Genomic DNA, 18,857 nt, shown 5'->3' on the forward strand with positions numbered 1-18,857 from the left:
GCTCATAAAATTATTACAAAAATCTGACAACACATCTCAAAATTTCTCTAAAACTGACACAAAAAGAAGTATATAAGAACATAATCAACTTTTCCACTCCTTCATATTAGCATTTAATCATCATCACTGAAACATACCATTCTTATTCTAAAGAAATTCTAAAGCTGAAAAGACAAGTGACATTTGCAACATCACAAAATGTTCTAGGGCACAGGAGAACACACCAGCATTCAGTTTCTAGACTGAAATTTTAAAAACAGAAATGAGCCTAAGGAAACCCCAATTTAAAATCTCTTAATTTTACAAATGAAGAAACTGAAGCTAGGGAGTTTATCCAAAATTATTCAGTTAGTTAAAGCAATGAAGGAATCCATGTGTCCTAAGCTAAGGATCCTTCTGTTCAGTTCAGTTCAGTTCAGTCAGTCATGTCTGACTCTTTGCGACCCCATGAATCGCAGCATGCCAGGCCTCCCTGTCCATCACCAATTCCCGGAGTTCACTCAGACTCACGTCCATCGAGTCAGTGATGCCATCCAGCTATCTCATCCTCTGTCGTCCCCTTCTCCTTCTGCCCCCAATCCCTCTCAGCAATTTTCCAATGAGTCAACTCTTCGCATGAGGTGGCCAAAGTACCTGAGTTTCAGCTTCAGCATCATTCCTTCCAAAGAAATCCCAGGGCTGATCTCCTTCAGAATGGACTGGTTGGATCTCCTTGCAGTCCAAGGGACTCTCAAGAGTCTTCTGTTAAACCATGTTAACCCAAATCACCTGAGTGTCTGATACTACAAAATCAATTAATAATTAATAGGCTAATATTAACACCAAATTATCAAGGCTATATGCTTTTTTCTAGTTTGGCCTAGAGAAAAAAGTTTTTAACCAGAAACCAGGCTTTTAAGTCATGGTTCTTCCGTAAATTCAAGACATGAGTATCCTCTGGGTAAATCACCTTCTCCAGTTCTCCACTTCCCCATCTATTATGTAAGATCTAGAACAGATTCTCTCTGAAGTCTTTTTAGCTTTTAAAGACTAAAATTAAATATGAAAACAATAGGATCAAATTAATTATTAAGACCAGAGATCTTTTCAAGAAAACTGGAGATATATTTCATACAAAGATGGGAACAATAAAGGACAGAAACGGCAAGGATCTAACAGAGGCAGAAGAGATCTGCTTCCAAGAGGTGGCAAGAATAAAGAGAAGAACTGGACAAAAAAAGGTCTTAAGGACCCAGATAACCACAATGGTGCACTCACTCACTAGAGCCAGACATCTTGGAATGTGAAGTCAAATGGGTCTTAGGAAGCATTACGACAAACAAACCTAGTGGAGGTGATGGAATTCCAGTTGAGGTATTTCAAATCCTAAAAGATGCTGTTAAAGTGCTGCTGCACTCAATATGCCAGCAAATATGGAAAACTCAGCACTGACCACAGGTCGGAAAAGGTCAGTTTTCATTCTAATCCCAAAAAAAGGCAATTCCAAAAAATGTTCAAACTTTCATTTCATGTGATAGCAAGGGAATGCTCAAAATCCTTCAAGCTGGGCTTCAATAGTACATGAACCAAGAACTTCCAGATGTTCAAGCTGGATTTAGAAAAGCCAGAGGATCCAGAGATCAAATTGCCAACATCTCTTGGCTCATAGAAAAAGCAAGGGAATTCGAGAAAAACATCTGCTTCATTGACTATGCGAAAGACTTTGTGTGGATGAGAACAAACTGAAAAATTCTTCAAGAGATGGGAATATCAGACCACCTAACCTGCCTCCTGAGAAACCTGGTCAAGAAGCAACAATTAGAACCGGACATGGAACAATGGACTAGTTCAAAATTGGAAAAGGAGTACATCAAGGCTGTCTACCGTCACACTGCTTATTTATCTGCAGAGTACACCATGTGGATTGCTGGACTGGATGAATCCCAAACTGGAATCAAGATTGCCAGGAGAAATCTCAACAACCTCAGACATGCAGATAATACCATTCTAATGGCAGAAAGCAAAGAGGAACTAAAGAGTCTCTTGATGAGGGTCAAAGAGTAAAAAGGCTGGCTTAAAACAAACATTCAAAAAACTAAGATCATGGTATCCAGTCCCATCACTTCATGGCAAACAGATGGGGAAAAAGTGGAAACAATGACAGATTTCATTTTCTTGGGCTCCAAAATTACCGCAGACAGTGATTGCAGCCATAAAATTAAAAGACGCTTGCTCCTGGAAAGAAAAACTATGACAAACGACACATACTAAAAAAAGCAGACATCTCTTTGCTGACAAAGGTTTATGGAGTCAAAGCTATGGTTTTTCCAGTAGTCATGGATGGATGTGAGAGGTGGACCATAAAGAAGATTGAGAGTCCAAGAATTGATGTTTTCGAATGGTGGTGCTGAAGAGAACTCTTGAGAGTCTCCTGAAGCTGTCAATCCTAAAGGAAATCAGTCTTGAATAGTCATTGGAAGGACTGAGGTTGAAGCTCCAATACTTTGGCCACTGGATGTGAAGAGCCAACTCACTGGAAAAGACCTTGATTCTGGAAAAAACTGAGGGAAGGAGAAGAGGCAAGAGAGGATGAGATGGTTGGATGGCATCACCCACACAATGGATATGTTTGAGCAAACTCTGGGACACTGAAGGACAGGGAAGCCATGTCCTCTACAAAGAGTTGGACATGACTTAGCAACTGAACACTGCTCATCAAAATACACTTCTTTCATATCTCATTTGCATATGGCATGAAGAAAAGCAAACTATTTTAAGTATCTGATCCTTGTACTCCAAAATTCATACACTCTTTAACCTACTTCTTAGTATATTCTGAGACACAAAAAATTATATATAAAGGTATTTAAACACATTCCAGTACTCTTGCCTGGAAAACCCCATGGACAGAGGAGCCTGGTAGGCTGCAATCCATGGGTCCCTAAGAGTCGGACACGACTGAGCGACTTCACTTTCACTTTTCATTTTCATGCACTGGAGAAGGAAATGGCAACCCACTCCAGTGTTCTTGCCTGGAGAATCCCAGGGACAGGGAAGCCTGGTGAGCTGCCGTCTATGGGGTCACACAGAGTCGGACACGACTGAAGTGACTTAGCAGCAGTAGCAGCAGATGGTAAAGCATCTGCCTCCAATGCGGGAGACCCAGGTTTGATCCCTAGGTCGGGAAGATTCCCGGGAGAAGGAAATGGCAACCCACTCCAGTATTCTTGCCTGGAAAATTCCATGGATGGAGGAGCCTGGTGGGCTACAGTTCATGGGGTTGCAAAGAGTAGGACATGACTGAGGGACTTCACCTTCACTTAAATACATTAACTTCAAGGAATCACTTTTTAAAATGTTTAACAAGATAAATTTCTAATAACTGAAAAAAGTTTAAAAATGTGTACTATGAATCTTCAACTTAAAAAGAAAAGTGTTAACTTAGAAATACATCAACTAATGTATCTTTCTTATAGGCTATTATTTTGACTGCTTTATTAAAGTCAATACACACTAGGACCCCCTTAATCAATATATACAGTCAAATTTTACTGAACAACATAGGATTCCATTGAGTCAAAGTTCTTATAACTTGTATGTGAGACGTACACACACTTTGAATCTAGTGAGGTTTAAACTTGCAAAAGCTCCTTCCAAGACTTGGAAACTAATTTTAAGTTCTTTTTATAAAGAGAGTACTGAAGTGTATAAGCTTCAGGGGCCCTGGATTAACCCCTGGGTAATCATTTAAATGGCAAGCTTAGAATTAACTTCCCAATATATTCCTATTAGGAAAGTAAATATCAGAAACTAGTAAATTTTTTTTTAAAACCAGTACTTTTATTATATATTGCAAGGCGGTTTAGTCGCTAAGTTGTGTCTGACTCCATGCGACCCCATGGACTGTGGCCTGCCAGGCTCCTCTGTCCATGGGATTTACCAGACAAATATACTGGAGTGGGTTGCCATTTCCTTCTTCAGAATCCAGCAAGTTTTTGACTGAATATAATTAAGGCAGTGTGATGTAATGGAAAGAACATGATTTTCTGAGTCAGATACACCTGGGATCTGAATCCCAGCTCTGCCCTTCCGTAGGTGTATATGTAATACACATTATTTTACTGGAAATGGCAACCCAGTCCAGTATGCTTGCCTTAAGAATCCCATATACATAGAAGCCTGGCGGGCTACAGTCCATGGGGTCGCAAAGAGTCGGACACGACTATGCGACTTTGACTTCACTCTGAGCCACAGGACAGATTTAGAACAGTTCAGTTCAGCTGCTCAGTCATGTCCAACTCTTTGCGACCCCACAGACAGCAGCACACCAGCCCTCCCTGTCTGTCACCAACTCCTGGAGTTTACCCAAACTCATGTCCATTGAGTTGGTGATGCCATCCAGCCATCTCATCCTCTGTCGTTCCCTCCTCCTCCTGCCCTCAATCTTTCCCAGCATCAGGGTCTTTTCTAATGAGTCAGCTCTTTGTATCAGGTGGCCAAAGCAGTGGAGTTTCAGCTTCAACATCAGTCCTTCAGAAGTAACATCTAAAGATTGTTGTGAGGATTTGAGATTACAGTTCAAACAGCCTAAATCAGAGCCTAGCACAAAGTAGACATTCAACACAATGCAGTTATTAATCTTATAAAGCAATTTCTCATACTATTAAACTGAAAAGGAGAGGAGGAAGAGTTTTTCATTATTACTTTCAAGAGGATAGGGAGAAGAGAAGAGGCTAAGTATTGCTCAGTTAAGAGCTGCTTTAGATAAGAATGACTTGCAATCAGGATGTTAAAGCATTCCTCTTAGAAATGATGGCTTGCTTTTACAGAAAAGCATCTCTAAGGAATCTTGTATTTTCTTAAAGTAGGTAAAAGATATCTCTTTGAAGTCTTTATTCATTTGCTTAGCTGTAACCTTTCTCATCTAAAGAGCAAACTCAGCTCCAAGCCCTACTCAAAGTTCACTTAAATAAACGGAAGTCAAATTAATAAATTTTAATTATATTTTCAACTTTTAAAAAAGAAAGAAGGAATGTTTTCTTGTAGCAAAAGGCTCTGGACTAGTGGTTAAAGCAACTTTAGACTGTTCTCAATTTCTCATTAATGGCAGCAACTTAGGAAAGTAGGACTCTCAACTTTAAAAACACTGGATTGGTCACTGATTCTAAAACAACAGAGAACTTTTTAAAATGAAGTCTTCTATACAAAGAACAATACAAAAATGGCTCTAAATGGCTAGAGAGGGAGATTTCTGAAGATACCTACTCCACCCCTCTTAGGCTTCCTGAGTCCTAGGGCTTCCCTGGTGGCTCGGATGGTAAAGAATCAGCCTGCAATGCAGGAGACCTGGGTTTGATCCCTCGGTTGGGAAGATCCCCTGGAGGAGGGAATGGCAACCCACTCCAGTCTTCTTGCCTGGAGAATCCCCATGGACAGAGGAGCCTGGCGGGCTACTGTCCACGGGGTGGCAAAGAGTCGGACACAACTGAGGAACTAAGCAGAGACCCTGTAAGAGTTTGACAATAACTGTTCTACATTAACACACTACTCTTATGCTTGAAAATACTAACTTTATGATTAGAAAATGATTTTAGCAGTCTCAGTGATGTTACTGTTTATTAGCAAGCACTTTCTAATATTATTTTTATTCCTCACAATTAATCTGTGAGAAAGATTGCTATAGTGCCCATCTAAAAGATGGGAAAACGAACTATAAAGAGTCTGTCAGCTCATTCACTCAACATTGTTGGTTGCTACTGTAAAGCACTGACAAAGATCAATACAAAGAGATCTGCTGCCTTCTGTAAAGAAAATCATATTCTAATACAGGAGATACTGACTATTCTCTGAAGATGGGGCTATGAAAGGAGATGGAATGGTAGTTACCATGGTAGAGAAGACAGAAAAAGGAACATCCTACTTCTCTGAGACCCAAGGGAAGGAGTTGAGAATAAGTAAAGATACAGGTTAATGAATGAAACTGCAAGAGATCAAAGCTGAAGGTACTTACACAAGATAACTTTGGTAGTTACATTTCCTGAAGAAGAGAGATAAGAGAATTCTCAATAAAGAGCTTGAGGACAATGACTAAAGTTTGAAATAGTTCAAGCAGGAAAAAGGGAGCCAAAGCTCACAGGGACACAAAAAATTGCCCAGAGGCACTGAAAAGTCCAGCAAGGTTAGAGACCACAATCTTGTAATTTTCTCCAGGAGTACCCAATAGTCTTAAAAAATATGAGCAATGAAGACAGATGAATGGAATGGTTCAAGATGCTTTTTGCTGATATTTCTGGCCTTACCCTGGGAGACAACAGGAAAGAAGTGGCAAATGGTATCAGGCCCCACATCCTGGGAGAATGAAAAGGGTCTTCTTGAGATCCCACAGCACATTTAATGTGAGAAGAAAACAAGCAACACGTAGGATAGAATAATTCAATAATAACAGGTTGGATTTATTTATAGTGTTTATTATGTGCCACTTGTAAGAACTTTGTATGTATTAACCCTATCCTTACAACTGCCTTACGAGGTAGGTACTACTGTTTTCTTCTCTTTTACAAAAGAGAAAACAGACAGAGGTTAAGTGATTTGCTCAAGTCCTATACCTAATAAATGAAGGAGCTAGGACAGACTGTAGTATGAAGTTTTAAGATTTCTAAAGTAGCGGATAACAAGTTTCAAGACAGAGTGAAGACCACAGTAATAGAGAAGAGGCCAGATCTGTCCCATCGTTACCATTTAGTGCCAGTAGGAACACGTAATAAACATGTATTAAAATAAATAAATGAATGCCTGCCCACACACACTGGATAAAGTTAGTTTAAACTAGAGAGAATATCTGTGAAGAATGCATCCAAGTCTTCAATGACTGAGGGAGCATGTGGAAGAAGTTAGGAGACAGTCACAGGAATCACTCAAAGAACGGTACAGAAGGGCCAAGCCGCAAGAGTGATAGATGTTGCAATCATTAGCATCTGGGCCCAATGATTCATGGATTATAAGGAAAGAGGACACCTCAATTCAAGAAGATAAGCCTGTATCCTCAGGTCAAAGGTAAATTACAGATGAAAAGAGGGTGAAGAATTCCCAGAACAGGTAGAGATGACAGATGGTAGTCAATCTGCCGTGAAAGAAGGGCCTTACCAGCTATGGTTAACTGGCTGGGAGGAAGAAGTCATGGTGGAGGGAGTAAAATGTAGAGAAAGCTCGTGAACAGAAAAGACTAGGCTAGCAAGTAAGTCTTCCGACACGCAATCCAAAGTAACTGCTAATACATACCTACATCTTTACTTTCAAGTCACTGTTTTAGGAGACTAGGCTAACTAACCTTTAAGGAAAAGTGCCACATGATCAGTAATGACCTACAAATTAAGGCTTCACTTACAGCTGAAAGAGTTCAAATATTTTGGAATACTCCCAGAATCGACTTAGCTAAGTCATTGATTACTGTGGTTTGGCTTCAAGGACTAGTTTCTCATTTAATCAATCATTTCACTAACCATCCACACTATGTCTAACACTTCAAGATTGAAAAGGGGATCTGGTATAAACTTTGGGCAGGAACCATAACCTAGTTCATGAGTGAAAAAAAAAAAAAAAAGAGGGTGGAAGAAAAGAAGGAAGGAAATAAAAACAAAATGTACTTTTAGATAAACACTTAATGTACATATCTGGAGTAGGAAATGGCAGCCCGCTTGCCTGGAGAATCCCATGGACAGAGGAGCCGGCGGGCTACAGTCTAAGGGGTCACAAAGAGTTGGGACATGACTGAGCGACTAACACTTCCTTTAATGTACATATTAGAATGTACACACCAAGTGAGTGTTTACTCCTTCAATAAAGTTATCCCAGAAAGGTTATACACTTACCCCAATGAGTAACCATCACTATCGTATTTTCTCTTTTCAATCTACCCCCACCCCACAAGAGCCAGTGGCATTCTTTTCAAACACCCCAGCAGTAACCAAACCCATATACTTTGAGACTGATTTCTTAATGTGGTCCACAAATTGAATCTATAAGCTTCTCAAAACCTAAGTTCTAAAAATTTAAGTACCCAAAACTGGCAGCATCACTAAAATAACTGTATAAATAAAATTACTTGCAAAAATAACCTTCAATTTTAACATAAATTGTGGCATGAGTGCTCACTTAGTTGTGTCCAACCCTGGCGATCCCGTGGACTGTGTAGCCCACCAGGCTCCGCAGTCCATGGAATTTTCCAGGCAAGAATACCGAAGTGCGGTGCCATGCCCTTCTCCAAAACTGTGGCAGAATCATGACTAAATACTGGTATAACAATTGTTCACTGTATGTTAGGTCCAGTTCTAATGCCTGACTCTCTTTATCTCACAACAGCCATGTAAGACAGGCCCTACAACCTCATTTTACAGAGGAGAAAACTGAGGTTAGAAGTGGTTAAGTAACGTGTTAAAGGTCACACAACTAGAAAGAGGCACAGCTGACATTTAAACTCTGATAGTGTATGAGCCCACACTCATGCTCTCTAGTCTTTTTACTTTTTAGTCAGGTTTCTAAACCTATGCTGAATACTCAAATGTGAAACTAAATGAAAATTCCCTACAGACTATCCACGGTTTTATATGTAGGCAAAGAAATAAAAATTAAAACATTCAAGTACTATTTTTTCACCTATGAAATTAAAGATATCTTATCTAAGACACTGTTACAGGGTAGAAGTACAACCTTGAGAGATATAATTAATTCCTACAGCCTTCACTTTAGAGCCAGACTGCCTAGGTTAAAAAGAACCTTAGGTTCTCGTACTTCCAAGCAAAGTGACCTTAAGCAAATTACTTAACATCTCAAGACCTCTTTTGTAAAAAAGATGATAATAGAACCCTATAGAGTTATGCAAATTAAATTAGTTTACACATGCAAAGCAGAGAGAGCAGCGTGTGGCACATTATAAGCATTCAGCAAGTGGAACTATTATTATTCCTACCTTTCTGGAGGTCAATGTGGTTGGTCAATGTATCAGTTATGTTGAGTCCAGTAATTCCATAATCATAAGTGAAAAAGTGAAACTGTTTAGTCCCTCAGTCATGTCCAACTCTTTGCAACCCCATGGACTGTATAACCTGCCAGGCTCCTTTGTGCATGGAATTCTCCAGGCTAGGAATACTGGAGTAGAGAGCCATTCCCTTCTCCAGGGATCTTCCCTACCCAGGGATTCAACCCAGGTCTCCTGCATTGCAGGCAGATTCTTTACTGTCTGAGCCACCAGGGGAAGCATTCTTTGTAATAGAGAAAGCATGTATTCACTGGAATCAATCAAACCTGTCAGCAAGGAAATGGATAAGCCAAAGTACTGCAGATTCAAAATCATGTTTTTGATATATTTAACATGGAAATAAATATATATAGTACAGAAATAAAATTAATGGAAATAAAATAAATATAGTAAGATACTGTATTTAAAAGGCAGTATATAAAAAGATGGTACCTCAATTTTACTGTGTGCTTACACATGTATGAAAGATTATAAGGAAACACATCAAAAGGTTAATACAGCTTACTTCCAAGTGGCAGGGTTACAGGTGATTATCTATTACTTTACTTAGAAGTTCAGATACTTATTAAGTTTTCTATCATGAATATGCATCACTTTTACAACTAGAAAACCTACTAAAATGAATTCATAGCTTTGCTAGACTACAACTGAATAATTTTCACAATATACTTACAGACATTAACTGTAATTAATGTTTCAGCTCAGTGATTACTTACTAGTAGCACCTTTTTTGTTGACTTTATAATGATAAACAAGAACTATTATGAAAGTTCCGTTATTTAAAGCTATAAATTGTCCAATAACTTTTTTTTTGGGGGGGGGTGTAATTAGTTTATTTAGGAAATGATCCTAAGAAGCACAGTGAGCAAGTGAGGAAGTGAGATAGGAAATGAAGGAGAGACAATGGACGGAGCATGAATGACATTTCAGATTTGGGTTCTAGAACTAGGGCTCAGTTCTGTTGGGGGCGAGGTGTGAATAGTCTATAAAGGGCATACATCACCTTGTCCCACCTAAGGGCAAGGAAGCTGGGGCACATATCCACTAGCTTCCTCCTCCCCTGGGCTGAGGGATGCTCCTCTGCAGTGGCCAAGGATGCCAGGACCAGAGAAAACCCTGAGGCACAGAGTGGCTGAAAGCCATTGGCCTGGATGTGACCTGTCTGGAGGTGACCTCCAGGATGGGTAGACTATGAGTGGGCTGTGGACAACTGTGGCTACATAGGCTGTGCCTTCTTCCTTGCTGTATCCTTAGCACCCAGGCAGCGCTTGGCACATCATGGATGTTCAATAACCACTAGTTGAATGAGCAGATGGATAAATGAAGAGCACATATGCACAAATACAGCTTAATGGTTCCTCAAATGCTGCTCAGTTGTCAAAAAACTTTTGCGACCATTTGAAACCAGCTCAAGTGTCAGTGACAGTGGATATTAGTGGGCAGGGCAAGATAATCTGCATGCGGTTTGAAGTCCTTGACCAGAGTAGGTGGGAAACAAGCAGCAGGGCCATCAAGTCCAAAAGAAAGGGAAGCTCCCTATAAAGCACCTTGGAAATCATAAAGTGGATGTAAACCAAAGATGTTATTGTATTATTACTTCTTTTCCTGGGTGTTCCTGGGCACAGGGGATTCAGAACCCCACTGAGGTGCCTGTTGTTATGAAACTTTGGTAGTTAGACAAGTCGTAACTATTATATTGAATCACAATTTGCCTCCTAATTGCTCATTAGTTTCCAATGGCTTCAAATGACACTTCATCTCTGTTAACTGTGGTTCGGTGGCTCACAGTTTCTGTGTGTTATCGTCCTCACCTGTAAAGTGCCTATGATAACACTGCGTAAGACCTGGACTCTGCCTTTCAACCGCATCATTCAAATTCAGAACTTTTATAAAAATCTAGCAAAACTTCAAAATTTTGTTTTGCTGTTAAGATTAACAGATAATTTTTTTTCGAATAACAGCAAAAAATTATCTCTGAGGTCTCCCAATTTATAACACAATGAGAAGATACACTATTTTTTCTAGCCTTAATTATATAATCTTGTTGAAATAGAGAAAACACTATTATTACCTAGCTGCATTTAATGAATGAAACTTTCTCTATTTTGTTTGAATGAACTTATTGTGTGACTACTGTATTATTTAACAAGTCAAATTCACACATTATACTCTATACTATTAAAACTGTTTCAAATTCAGTAACTTTAGTACTAATAATTTGGTAGTAATAATTTTCTTGGCTCCTCAGAACTGCTTTCTAAGATAATACAAAATAGACACTTTGTAACTACTTATCTTTTTATTTTTAAGCTTCTAAAGCCTGTGAGGTACTAACTATAACAGCTGGCTGTCCTAAAACCATTATAGAAAAAAAAAAAATCAGTCTAAGTGAAAGCAATACTTTAATGAATGCTATATCTCCATAACATCCCTATAAGAAAATATTAAAGAATAAAAAACAAACCAAACTTGAGAGGTTAATTCCGCACCCTGTGTGATTTGCAAAACTCTTATTCAATCTCTCTGTATGTACAGTCCAGGTGGTAAATAAAAGAAACCTATTTTGAACATTAAAGCTGTTCCCTTAAATCTAACAAATATCACTACAGCTAGGAGAAACAAAAACATTAACTTTCCCTCGTCCTTAAATTCTTGTGCTCTTAAGTATTTAAGAACATAACAAATGAGTATCAGTCATTCTGTGGGTTCCATTTAACAATAACTTCTCTTATTGTCCATGCCACACAGGTGGTGCTCATCTAGAATTACTGCATGCACATCACAGACAGAGATTCCTTATCATGATTGACGATGCTTCTATAAACCAGTAAGTGAAACCATTTTCAGATCACATTCTAATGAAAATCACTTTCACAATTTGTCTCCTAAACTCTGAAGTCTAAGTCAAAAAAGGCAAATCAGAGGAGACCAGTATTCCCATTCAACCATATCCCCTCCAATACAATCAAGCTTTTCAAGCCCATGTGGACAAACAACCCAACTACAGCACAGACGGTGAGGAATGACTATTATAAAGATAAGAACAAAAAGTTCACCTGACAGCAACTAATCCTACAGAGTGAAACACATGGCAACAGCAAGGAAATAAGGGCAGGAACTTCTTGGGACAGCATTCTTTGGTCCAAAGCCACAGAGTTTCCAGGAGTTTCACAACTACAGCTTCCTTTCTTAAAAAAGTGTTGTGTCACTTGCTGTCATTTTGGGTACCAAAAAACTCCGAAAGATATGAGATGCTATATATTTTGTCCACTGCAGCAAAGTTTACAAACTGGAATAAAATATTTCCTCCATCGTCAATCTGTTACATACAGAAAGTTCTGCATTGTTTTCCATCTTAAAAAGAACCAACTTCTCAGAACCTGATTTTATTGATGAGACTACAGCTGGGGTAGGTTTACACATTTACAAAATATCCTGTACCATCACTTACTATTTTGTAAAGATAACAAAACAATCTTCAAACATATTTTTACACTGTTTCACCGATCAGTTTTATAAAACACTTTGAAAGGAGTATTTGAGGCCTCTGCTTACACTACAATTTCCCTTAGAGTAGCTGTTTATCTCAAATGGTAAAATATAGTAGTTTTGCACACATGAATACACAATTCCATATTTTCTTTATGGAATAACATGCATTTATTACTTCTGACTTGCAATCCATGCAGACTACAGTTAGGTAAATGACTGCTAACCTGGAAGGAAAAAAAAATTCTGAAAGTCTGTAAGTATTCATTTACCAAATAATCAGTGAAATATCACACCACTGAGGTTTTATGTAGCCATTCTTAATGAAAGTTGAAAGAACTATGATTTTTTAAATTTATGTATTAAAGAAATGCAATGGTTCTCATTGTAGGAACTACTTATGAGTAATGTTAATACCCATGAGAAAATTTAAAACTCTTAGACACTTTTAAAAATTAGCAGATACTAAGTACTGAATATCAAACACTAGCTACTTGCAAACTTCATTTAAGGATTTTAGACAAACTTAAGAGGGCAACAAATTACAGATAAGAAAAGGCCTACATTAGCTCATGACCATAATGCTCCTGAAAAAAAAAGTCAGTTTCAGTGCTGTATGGTAACCTGTCACATACTCTGATACTCTTTAGCTAAAAGAAGAACAAAATTCTCTCCCACAGCTTCTTCCCAACAGTACAAGATCCAGAAAAGAGGGATATTGTTTTCTGAAGCTATACTGATACATCCCAAGACCCCAGAACAGTACCTGGCACACAGTCCTCAGTATTTCCTAAATGAATGGAGTGGAAGAACAGGTAGGGACAGGCAAACCAAGAGATCAAAGAGTTGATTACACATAGATAAAGACAGAGCTGATTAATCAGAATATCCACAACAGTGAGTTGATGTCAAGTGTGAGCTATTTCACCTTTTAACAATAATCTGTATTAGAAGTCAGACTTCAAGAATAGCAAACTTTTCTTAAAAATGTATAAAATTATTTTAAATTCTGAATAATTCTAGATTCTGCTCACTTAGTAGGAACTGATTCAGTAGGAAAACTATCCCTACTCACGAATTCATAAACCCAGTTCATTGTTTATCATTATAAAGGAAAACGTGCAAGTGAACTTCATTAGTGCTCTTCTGTCAACATTTCTTACTTTCTTTGTACTTTCTCACGATTACTTAAGGAAAAAAACTTCAGAAATTAAAAATCCCTTTAATGTGCATTAAAACATCTAATTCTCCTGATTATATCCTACCTTTATTTACGTAAAGTCCCAAGAGTTTTCACATAGGCATTAACATTTTTCTTATTACCATCTGGGAATTCTGCATCAGGTGTATTTTTTCGAAAGAATTCAGGGAGGTCCTCAAGTTTTCTAAGTCAGTTTCTTACTCAACTAGGACAATTATATTAATCTCTCCACTAAAGTGCGAACTACACTTTAGAAAAAGCATGCTTTAAGAAGTGAATACAAACCCTCTCTTCAATGCCCCCCACCACACAATATAATGTGCTTGTGATTCTAAGACAGGAAACCACAGCTTCTTCTCTAGTTTTCCTGGTTTAAAATCTTCTATTCAATTGCTAGTTTGTCCACCTTGACGTCTACTTGTTACAGAAGCGGCCATGAGCAAGTATGTCCAGTTTCTCTGTCCCAGGAGTACACTCTAATTGCTTGCCATTGGCTATCTGATTCAGATATGACATCCAAAGTTATACCCTGTAATACTAAACACCGCAGGGGTATGACTTAATTTAAGGCCAAAAAAGTTTCTAAACAAAATTACTTTTGCTGTCACTAAAACCTAGAGTAAAGCAACTCACGGTGGTGACTACTTATTCTTTTGGGCTTCCATGGCTAAGAAATGAAGAACCAATCGTCCCATTTGTTTTCTCTTACTTCCCCTTGAGTGGCTAGGCCATTCCTGCACAGGAGAGTTTGTAAAGTGCATTGGAAGGTTGCGGATGAAAGATTCTGTAAACACACCGACGTTGTTAGTGTATTACTACAGAGCATTACGCGGAACGTCTGTCAACGCGTCGAGGGTAGGTGAACGGCAGAGCCCTTCCTGGGGAGGGGAAGAGCGGGAGAGGTCCGACCTCGGCATCTTTTAGCAGGCCATCCTTTAGGCATGGTGATTTTTTTTCAACTGCTGCGAAACCTCACGTGAAAAGTTACACACACGCCCCACACCGGGAGGACGTAGACGGTCCCCGTCCCTGCAGGGCTGAGAGCCCCGGGGACCGAGCAGGAGCGGGGTGCTAGGGGTTGGGCCTACACCCCAAGAGCGCGGCGAGGTGCCGGGACCGGCAGAGGGGCCCCGGCCGCAGCCGACGCCCGCGGGGCGACCGGAGGCGCAGCTCTGGGGCGGGAGCGCGGCGCCGGCCTCGGACGCCGGGGGCGCGGGGAACGGCCCGGGAAGGCGGCCGTGCCGGGGCCCCGCGCCGCCCCGTTGCCGGGAAGGCTCGCGCCCCGCGGCCGGCGGCGTGGGGGATGGGAGGCCGGGCCTGCGGCCTGTTGGGGGGAGTTCAGCCCGGGCCTCGCGTGCGGCTGTCGGCCGGGCCCCCAGACCCCGGGTCCCAAGCGCCGAGAAGAGACTCACCGGAAAGGCCCGGATCCGCATCTTGGTGTCCTTCCGGCTGCCCGTGCCTTTGCTCAGATTCGACATGGTGCTCGTCCCCTCCCCGGCGGCGGCTTCGGGTCGCACTCCGAGGCGCCGGTGTCACATTTAAGGCGGGCGGGCAGGCGAGGGGCGACGCTGGGGGCGGCGGCGGCGGCGCGACCCCCGGGCTGGGCTGGGGAGCTGGCCGGCCCCTGGGCGGCCGCGGCGGGGGCAGCGGCGGCTCGGTATCCGGCGGCTCGGGCTCGGCTGGGGGACTGCGCTGGCGCGGCGGCTCCGCGGGGTCCCCCTCACGCCCGGCTCGGCTCCCTTTATCGCGCTCCTCCGCGATGGCGGCGGCGGCGGCGACGGACAAACATCTCACTGCGCAGGCCGAACGTCCTCCTCCTCCTCCTTCTCCTCCTCCGCCTCAGCGAGACGAGATCCGGCCCAGAGGGTGGAGAGGGGAGGAGGGAGGGAGGAGAGCCGGAGAGTGGAGAGATTGGGGGGAGGGGGGGTGGGAGGACAGGAGGGGGAGGCGGGCGGCCGCGGCAGGAGGAGGGGGACGCTCAAGTCTCGCGAGAAGAGGGCGAGCGCGCTTTCCCGGGCGGGGCGGGGCGAAGCCTGCGAGTGGGAGGGGGCAACGGGAGAGGAGGAAGGGAACGGGGATTTGGGGAGGTGGGAGGGGCCAGCGGGGAGGAGAGGTAGGAAAGGGGCGGGACTGAGGAGGGAGGAGTGAGCTTACTTTTTGAAAGGGGAGCGTTGGAGACCGGATCCTGGGTGAAGGGGCTGCTGATTGGTGGAGCGCCGGCGAGGGGGCGGGGTCCTGTTCACGTGGACCGAGTGGGCGGGGGAAGTTCCGAGAGCCGGAGCCGGACTGTAGTAGGCAGTGTTCGGCTCTGCTTAGCTGGGCCGACCTGGATGGGCTGGGCTAGAGCGGGAGGAGGGTAGTCTCGGGGTGGAGCGTAGGGTGCTAGGTGGATAACCACGTCCTGAAACTGGTTCCTGTGTTTTTCTAGGGCATGTGGACTAGGGATGGATACTTGACCAGAAGCCAGAAAGTTGAAAGAAGAGTTTGTGCAGGAGTTATTAATATATGCAGTGTCAGAAAGTAGAGTCCTCTATGCCTAACAAGGTATTCGGATTGGATGTGCACACTCCAGCTGTCAGGATTGAGGGGTGGAAATCCATAAAATTTCCTTAAACTGCACAAGCTCTTGATTCACTATTGTCTGAGAGACCTAGAACTTACTAGTATTAAAATTTGTATTTCTTTGCCATTGAAATAACAGCTCCCTTAACGCAGTGCAATATTTTGGTAAATGGTGTTAAATATAAAATAGAATGATAGAAACCTAACCTTAACCTGCCAAATCATTTTTACCATTTCAAGAGTATGATACATTTTGAAAGCCAAAATTTTTGTCTTTCATTTCAGTTTGCTGATAATTTGGGGGAATAAAAGTTTGGCATTGCGTTCAAAAAGTCTAGTTTGATTCATCAGTTTTGCTTTTCATTATGAATTTTACATCCTAATTTACTTCTTTGTATTGTTATATTTGGATTTCTGACTGCAGAGGAATATGTGAGTTCCCACTAAAGTTTACGATATCATTTTAAGTAAGAACCTGTTGTTGGAATGAATATTAATAGAATATTAATACTTTTAAATTTTATTTTTAATGCCTTTTTTAAGATGAAGTTTAAATCTTTTTAAGCATTTGGACTCTGGGGGTTTTTATATTATTTTTTTTAATAAATGAACTGGAATATACCTTTTTGATTTGTTCACTGTAAGGTTGGATTTTCCCTAAATTAACTTAATCCTGATAACTAGATTCACCAGTGTTGTGCTTTCACCCCTTACTTGGTTGAAATGCCCCATTGAAAACATTTTCTTGTTTTGTTTTCTGGTATTTGCTAATAAAACAGAGCTTAAGAAACAAGGATATTGCTTGAAGCAATATCTATGTAAATACTGAAGCTAAAAATATGTCAAGAATTTTGTTGATAAGCTAACAATGGGAGGGACTCTGATTTAAATAATGGCAACCCACTCCAGTACTCTTGTCTGGAAAATCCCATGGATGGAAGAGCCTGGTAGGCTACAGTCCATGGGGTCGCAAAGAGTCGGACAAGACTGAGTGACTTCACCGTACTAAAGCTCAGTTGGTAGAGAATCTGCCTGCAGTGCAGGAGACCCCGGTTCGATTCCTGGGTCAGGAAGATCCCCTGGAGAAGGGAAAGGCTACCCACTCCAGTATTCTGGCCTAGAGAATTCCATGGAAAGTCCATGGGGTCGCAAAGAGTCGGACACGACTGAGCCACTTTCACTTCACTTCACATGAGTCTTGGATAGAAGTTTATAATCTATGTGCTGATTGAAACTTCATTTCCATAATCATTAGATGATACTAACAACCAATGTTTTTGTATTGGTTGCAGGGTCAGGTGGCTCAGTTTCTTTCTAATGTAAGAAGACTGCTCTGACCAAGGGATCATCCAGGCGAAAATCCTGGAGTAGGTTGCCATGCCCTCCTCCAGGGGATCTTCCTGACCCAGGGATCAAACCCACTTCTGCATTGCAGGAGGATTCTTTTTTCACTGAACCACCTGGGAAGCCCTTCTACTCTTTCACTGGATGTATTCTGTGTCTTTAGGGGCAAGGGCTAGGCTGTTTGTCTAGAGTTCCTTATCTGTGAAATGGAGATAAAAAGAATGTTTCTTCCTTGGGCTACTCAAATTTAGATGATAAATACATTTTTTAAAACCCTGAAAGCAGTGTTCAGCACAGAGTAGTCACTCAAAACCTGTTGGCTGCTATTATCTTTGGTAATTAAGGCCCAGCTTATACTGTCTTCCTTTATTCAATATGTAGGTTTCTTTAAGAATGCTGTATGCTTTTACAAAATGAATCTTACTTGGATTTCAGAAACCAATAAAGTAGTTTTTTCAAACATTAGAGAACCAGTGTTATTTGGCAAGTAAGAGTATTAAAGGGCTTCCCAGGTGGCTCAGTGGTGAAGAATCCCCCTGCCAACGCAGGAGTCACAGGAGATGCCAGTTTGATCCTTGGGCTGGGAAAATCCCCCAGAGAAGGACGTGGCAATCCACTTCAGTATTCTTGCCCAGGAAATCCCAAGGACAGAGGAGCCTGGCAGGCTACAATCCATCGTGTGGCAAAAGAGTTGAGCGCAACTTAGCCAGTAAAACAGCAACAACAAAGAGCATTAAAAGAAAATAAGTAACCGGAAGTATAGACTAGCTTCATTATTTTATTTTGCTTTTTTATGTATTTTAACCACAGAAATGGAGGAAGATCAGTTTGTGAATGAAGAACAGTTCTTTAGAACAATACATTGAGGTGATTTTTCTTCTTTCAGTGTGAACCTGAGAAAACACCAGCATTAACACCACACTAAAAGCCAGCATTTAGGAAACCCCCCTGCATTAAAGCATATATCCATGTAATTGTGAATCGTATAATGTCCTTTTGTTTTGTGAACTCAGATTTTCATATTATGGTTTTACTTAAGCAAAATTTAGCTGCATTTAGAAGAATCACTCTCTACTGTCTCCCTTTAGGTTGTTAACCACAAAGACCCAGAAAAATTCTTAAAAATGAATTTGTCTGCCACTGCCATAGAAAATTCTACTGCTCATTTATTTAAGAAATATTTATTTAATGGCTGCCATATATCGGGCGGTAAGGTAAATAAGACAGATGAGACCTACCATCACATAA

General features: G+C 41.2%; 1 protein-coding gene and 1 long non-coding RNA gene across 3 annotated transcripts in view; one reads left to right on the forward strand and one right to left on the reverse strand.

Annotated features, from left to right (window-relative positions):
- CUL3 (cullin 3) overlaps positions 1-15,505 on the reverse strand; it is a 112,803-nt gene extending 97,298 nt beyond the window's left edge. The window contains exon 1 of one of the 2 annotated variants that reach the window (NM_001192806.2): positions 15,116-15,505. In NM_001192806.2, coding sequence (NP_001179735.1) covers positions 15,116-15,181 — 66 coding nt within the window. In that variant the 5' untranslated portion in view covers positions 15,182-15,505. Of the gene's footprint in view, positions 1-14,336; positions 14,913-15,115 lie in introns of those variants that run through there. The other variant, XM_059875245.1, reaches the window with a different exon arrangement.
- A 321-nt stretch (positions 15,506-15,826) lies between these two features.
- Positions 15,827-18,590, forward strand: LOC132343300 (uncharacterized). The gene is made up of 2 exons (XR_009492050.1): positions 15,827-16,247; positions 18,420-18,590. It is a non-coding gene; the product is annotated as an uncharacterized lncRNA (long non-coding RNA).
- The last annotated feature ends 267 nt before the right edge of the window (positions 18,591-18,857 follow it).

This window comes from Bos taurus, chromosome 2, assembly GCF_002263795.3.
Source record: "Bos taurus isolate L1 Dominette 01449 registration number 42190680 breed Hereford chromosome 2, ARS-UCD2.0, whole genome shotgun sequence".
Taxonomy (NCBI): Eukaryota; Metazoa; Chordata; class Mammalia; order Artiodactyla; family Bovidae; genus Bos; species Bos taurus.